The following is a 6,548-nucleotide window of genomic DNA, read 5'->3' on the forward strand; positions in this document are numbered from 1 at the left end:
GTATACATAGGTGCAGATGTTACAAGCTGTAAGTATTCGGGGTCCAACAGGTAGTAGGTACGGAGGTGCGTTATTAGCTGAATTTGATTAGTTGGGTGATCGTGTGTCCATCTGATAGTTAGGTAAATATTATAGTCGACTTTAAACGAGTTTTATAATTCGTTACTTTGAGTTTTATAATTCGGTAACCTTTGAGTTTTAAGAAATAATTATTCTACGTAGTCTATTCCTGTTAAGAACCTAAGTGCATCTATCTGTACCACTATCAATATCTGTACACCTGTTTTCTTTTTTCCGTGTACATAATCAATTTTAACATCAGATATTTGTACTGTGATTGATATAGATATTAATATTTAATATATATTTGTGTTTCTAATTGTATTACTGTATAAACACTTGTTAAACATACCTATCATGTATTTTGGACATTAAAATAATTGCTTGATTGGATTGAATTGATTGATCTAGATCCGGGATAGAGCCCTTCTCGAGATCCTATAACGATAATCCACAAATCAATACCTAAAAAATTAATCCATTTATTATTATAAACATTATAACAATGATAATTGTAAAGATTTATTTTTGAAATAAGAACGACGTAATAGTCTTCGTACACACACGGACTACGTGAAAAACAAATAAAACGGAACTAGACCGGTATTTCTCTTCCAGAAACCGAGAAATTTCCCCTCTGGTCCGTAACTGTGTTGTCCACGTTCAATGTCTCGTCATGGATTGCTTTATGGTATCAAGGGGTGGCCTTCCACTGTATTTTTTTTTTTTTTTTTAAAGATGAGCGTGTTTTCACCGCCGTCTTTTTATTTCGTAGACATGAAACAACCTGCTACATTGGACGCATGTGGGTTCTGTGTCGTAGCATGCCCATCCCGTGAGTATGCCGCCTCCTCATCAGATGGCGAGAAGAGACCCACAATACTCATCCCATTAGGCTGCTGCGTCAGCACACGGAACCACCAGAAGAAAGTAAACCCGGTTGCGGAACACCACGAAAGTAACCCGTTGAAATATTTGCAATCGAAAAACGAGTACAAAATATATATTGTCGATGGTGGGATTCGAAACCCGGGGACCTTCTTGCATGGCAAGCAAGCGCGTTACCTCGTTGCCTCTATTTCTCTCACAGGTAGAGTCCCGTATCTTAGTAAATAGTAAGTGTCCAATAAGTGTTAGTAGTTACTAGAGGCTAATAACTATTACATTACATTTTCCTCCCTATAACTCTTATCCATGTTTATATTAATACAGCTAATACTGTATACTGGATTTATACAGTCAAACCTGAATAAGCATAACTCAGGGACTGACCGAACTTTTCTTAGCTTATTCTGGGTAGCATGTCTTGCTTGTAAGCGCTAGTCGCGGGTTCGTTCCTCGCCCGGGGAGGATTATCCTGAACGGATAGTATTCTTTCTCGGAACGGTCTGCCTTTTTCTATCCTCCTCTTCCTTCTCTCTTCGATTTCGGCGACGATAACCTGCTCAGGTTCCCTTTATCAAACCTTATTAGAAAAAAAGTTTTTTGGTGTTAAAATCAAGGGACCACGACTTATTTTCCGTTTATCCACAGGTTTTCCTGCTTACACAAGTCCAGTTATGGCGATTCCGATGTAATTAGTACAGTAGTGTGCCCATTTGTCTTAATCTGAGTAGATATGGAGAGTAGCGATTACCTGGAAGTAGTAAATAGATCACTTATCTTGCACACTGAACATTCTGAGGTAGTAAGGCCTATTAATACTGCCCTAGTTCTCTTGACATTTGAACAGTGACATTAAACTTCGTGTGGGGTAAACGTCAATTTTCATTCCTCGTTAAATTCTTGTCGTTAAATTGCGAGAAGACTTTTGTGGAAAAAAAAACTATTTTTCTATATCTAACAGTTTATTTAAACATGTTTGCCAACTCCCAAATTGTAAATAAATACTTATTTTAATTAATAGTAATAAAATCGGACCAAAAAGGTAGACGTTTCTGAACTTCACGGACTCCATAAATCTGGGACCAACACAATTTGGACATAAGGTATCGCCCTCAACCAATATAGGACTATTCGCGACTGACCTTACTCGAAACACACCATTGAAACTAGCCGTCCGCTTTTTTGTTTCTCGCGTTGCTAACTTCGCCTGGTTGCCATGGTTTACAACATCCTGGTGTTTGGGCGTCTTTCCTTCACGTCTCAACGTGATGATGTTGTCCTGTTTATTTCTAACGAACTCGTCAGCTCAAAGGACACAACGTAACGTTTGTAACCATCAAAGCTAACGCGACCTCATCCCAACCTCAACGTTATTAATCAATGAAAATGTTAATCACATTTCAGTAAGTTTGGTTTTTTCTCTAGCTCGTTTGTCCGTCCGTGGCTTGGTATTGGAATAAAGAGGGGCCTCTGAGTGAAATTTTGCTATTTGTTTGATGAAAAAATTCCAAGGAATTAAAGTCTGTTTCCATTCAAAGAAAGATGTTTTCAAACATTAAACACCATATAAATACATGAATATGCTTGCCTAGTCCAGGGTGTTGAAGTTGAAAATGCATATCTCCTTGACGGAACTAAAATTAAGGTCCGTAAAATACACACCTTAGATTCACGTCATAACATGAAAAGGTGGACGCTTGTACAGTTATTTTACTTTTTCAAGTTTACTATACGTAGAAAGTAAAAAAAAAAGAAAGAAAAAATAAATAATAATTTTGTGAAACACAAGGTAGGTGTTAAAAATCTAGGACCCTGAAATCTCCAACAATCCCTGAAGCACGACAATTTCGGACACACACATAATAGGTAACCGCTCCAAAGAAAGGACCATCCTACTCCCTGGAATCATGAAGTTGGCCGTCGCTTTTTCCCTCGTCGCGTTGCCTAACTTCTCACCTCGTGGTTGTCAATGGTTACAACATCTTGTGTTGGGACGTCTTTCCTGTGTGCCGTCCCAACGTGATGATGTTTGTCTGTTATTTCTAACGAACTCGTTAGCTCAAGGGACACAAACGTAACGTTTGTAACCACCAAAGCTACGCGACCTCATCCCAACTCAACGTTATTATCAACGAAAAAGTCATGCATTTCGGTAGGTTTGGCTCTTTTGTCGCTCGATTTAACCCTGCATGTAGGTTTCCAGACGTCCGGTAGTTTTCCGGACATGTCCGGGTTTTTACAGTTTGATACATTTTGTAAATTTGGGAATGTCCGGGGTTATCTGATGGAATGTCGGTTTTTGAACCAATATGTCCCTACTTTTTGAAAAATTTGATCTGGAGACCCTACCTGCATGGATTATTTATTATAGTCGTAACCTGTCTAAGTGGGAATCCAAGGGACCGACAATTTTTTCCGCACCCACTTATCCCAGGTTTCCCAGTTAAAAAGTGTCCTACTCAGAGAGATTGCCATGAAGGGCCACGATTTTTTCCCAGTTAATCCCAGTTTCCCACTTACAGGTTCGACTGTATAAGATATTCTTCTTCTTTTACTTTTACCATGTTTCCCCGTTCATACACGCGACGGTGTCCGGTATTTATTATACGATATTAGAATTAAAAAAAAAAAGGCGGGAGAGGAGATCCTTGCAGGAGAAATGAAAGAATCTTGAAAAGCTGCTTCTAGACTTACTGGATTATTCGTTTCTCTAGATATAGGACAACAAGCTAGTTTTGATGACGGTAAGGTTTCTTGACATTTTAAAAAATAAAACTTTTACGAGTGTTTGCCCTTCGCACTCAACCTTTGATATGTCTTTAGCAAGGAACTTTCAGGCTGGTGTCTGGTATTCCTCCCTGTTTAAAGTCCCCCTGATGCCAGACTAATGGCGATCACTGAGAGTTTTACACAGTGCCAAGGGTTTTCTTTGACGTCGACGTCACCAATTTGACCTTAATAACAGACCAGTGTTTTCTTAAACTTTGGATTAACTGAAAACTCTCTGTAGTCCTGTTATAAAGCCTTCTCAGACAGGACCTTATCAAGAAACCCTTATTTTTTTCAACTGTTCGCGAACTAACTGTAACTGATTATAATTTTCTCACTATTTATGTTCTCTTGGAGGGTTTCAGCAGTCATTTCATGTTGTCTATTTTATGTTATCACATTTATGTTGACAGAGCCCGCGTTTCTGGAGGAAGTAGGCCGGCAGGTGCCACAGGGCTGGCTACAATTCTCTGGAACCTGGGTCTGGATGGGACCGACAAGGTTTTGGCCACAGACGTCCTCCAGAAATTGATAAATGCTCCTCAAGGTATGTAGATTCGTAGATGATTGAGGAAGGGTTTCACTAACCTTTTCTTCGCACCTGACGCTAACAGACTGTTAGATTAATAGCCCTGTTAGTTTAAGCATGTACAAATCAAATAGAACTTAATGGGCGGTTTTTCAGTCCTACCTCAGCAGGATAAAACAAGGTACGCATATTTTAGTGGGGTCGAGTGGATGGAACACATCACATGCCTTCGAGGCACACTCCATTTGTCAAGGGTCTAGGTTTACTTGCCCTTAAGATGAGTTTATAATTAAAGAAACTCTGTAATTTAGAAATTCTATTCCACTCTGTAAATATACATATTAAGGAGCGGCGGCAGCGCTCCGCCGCTAAGTCGTAAAATTCTATTCATCTTGGAAACATCCTTTCCGCGCAGATGCCTCTCCAGCCAAAATTCGACGCCATTTTGACGGAGACCTATTTTTTTGACGGAGACCATCGCGGCGGGGTTTGCCCAGAAATTCGACTGTCCCCTCATCAACTACCAGCCAGGCCCGATGACTGCCAACATAGCCTACATGGTGGGCAATCCATACAACCCTGGGTATATGCCAGACTATAAGATGCCGTTCACGAGTAACATGAACTTGTGGCAAAGGTAAGACCATCAACCCTCGTATCTGGTGTGTTATCCTCACGGCCACGGGAGATTTCTTAGCTGACAGAATAAATAAGGTATACAATTGCCTAGTTAGCTTGGTTGGTAGCGCGTCTGCCTTGTAAGCGCTAGGCCGCGGGTTCGATTCTCGCCCGGGGCGGATTTTATCCTGAACGGATAATGTTCGTTCTCGGAAAGACTGGCTTTCTCCTATCCTGTCTTCCTTCTCTCTTCGATTTCGGGACGATAAGACCTTAGCAGTAACAGTTCCTTCTGTCAAACTTCTTCAAAAAGAAAATGAAAAATAAATAAATAACTTTCGTTTCATTCGGTATTTCGCTCCAGAATTCAAAACACCTACGTCGCCCTCTACCTGACCCTGTATCAGAACCTCATCTACTTTCCTGCGCAAGACAAACTTCTGCGCAAACATTTCGCGCCCCTGGGCGCCGCGCAGTGGTCCTACATAGGCGATATTTTGCGCCAGCGACAAGCGCTCACTCTGGTGGACACGAGTCACGTTCTGACGGACAGCATTGCGCATGCGCCCAATGTAATGGACGTGGGAGGTCTCCATATTAAACCTGCGCAGCCCTTGCCCAAGGTAACACGGGGTTTATACGCTTTTCTCAGAATGAAATTCCATGACGTTTCCAGAAAATTTAGATGAGTTTTCCCGAAAATTAGGGGGCGCAGATACTTAAAAAATCAGTAAGAATACCCCTTCATTTTAATGAAATATGCAGAACGTCAAGGAATATGAGCGGGAAAGCGCCGCAGGCCGTTTTTCTTGATATATTTAATTTGAACATTTTTAATTTTTGACTGCATGGCAAATTCCATGACTTTTCCAGGTTTTCTTTAAACTGTCACCATTTTCCATGACTTTTTGGCCGATTTTCAGATTTTGTCTGAGAAGTATGCCGTGTCATTTTTGGCAACCCAAACTTTGGGCAGTCGGTCAGTAAATTTTATTGAATGTTTCTCTCTTGCGCAGGACATTGAGGATTTCATCTCGTCCGTCACCATTTTCCATGACTTTTTGGCCGATTTTCAGATTTTGTCTGAGAAGTATGCTGTGTCATTTTTGGCAACCCAAACTTTGGGCAGTCCGTCAGTAAATTTCATTGAATGTTTCTCTCTTGCGCAGGACATTGAGGATTTCATCTCGTCATCCGGTGAGGCCGGCGTTATCTATTTCGCCATGGGGTCCACAATTAGTACGGAGAATCTAGGTCCGGCCCGTATTGAAACACTATGCAAGCTATTCGGATCACTGGAGCAACGAGTTCTGTGGAAATTCGACAGTCCAGAGCTGGAGAAGAGCAGTAAGCTGCCGCCTAATGTTAAACTCAGCAAGTGGTTCCCGCAGAACGATATTCTAGGTGAGTGCCATGAGTTGGGGGGATGGACACAACTTTATTCGTTTCAATTTCCGATGAAATAATCTTCTCAGAGCTAGGTACTTGAGATTTTTTCCCAACATTTGCTACCTTTTCTCATTCTCTCTCAGGTTACAATCTAGTGACATATCCTTTTCTAATTGTTCAATAAATTCCTTTCTTGGTCTTCCTCGTCTGTCCCTACCTTAAACCATTCCCTAAATCAGTGTATGTAACACTTCTATTGGTAGTAAAATTTTGATTTTAAACTGTAGTTAAACTGAAG

The 6,548-nt window shown here is 40.8% G+C and overlaps 1 protein-coding gene across 2 annotated transcripts; it reads left to right on the forward strand.

Annotated features, from left to right (window-relative positions):
* Positions 1–2,251: 2,251 nt before the first annotated feature.
* Positions 2,252–6,342, forward strand: LOC103520386 (UDP-glucuronosyltransferase 2B7-like). 2 transcript variants are annotated; one of them, XM_026831522.1, is made up of 5 exons: positions 2,252–2,348; positions 4,128–4,261; positions 4,659–4,880; positions 5,226–5,484; positions 6,031–6,342. In XM_026831522.1, exons 3-5 carry the CDS (start codon positions 4,780–4,782, stop codon positions 6,325–6,327), a joined length of 657 nt encoding a protein of 218 aa, XP_026687323.1. In that variant the 5' UTR covers positions 2,252–2,348; positions 4,128–4,261; positions 4,659–4,779; the 3' UTR covers positions 6,328–6,342. The 2 variants fall into 2 exon arrangements, with proteins under 2 accessions (XP_026687323.1, XP_008483697.2); XM_008485475.3 differs by lacking the exon at positions 2,252–2,348 and adding an exon at positions 2,974–3,097.
* Positions 6,343–6,548: the final 206 nt, after the last annotated feature.

This window comes from Diaphorina citri, unplaced genomic scaffold (genome assembly GCF_000475195.1).
Source record: "Diaphorina citri unplaced genomic scaffold, Diaci psyllid genome assembly version 1.1 scaffold3554, whole genome shotgun sequence".
Classification (NCBI taxonomy): domain Eukaryota; kingdom Metazoa; phylum Arthropoda; class Insecta; order Hemiptera; family Psyllidae; genus Diaphorina; species Diaphorina citri.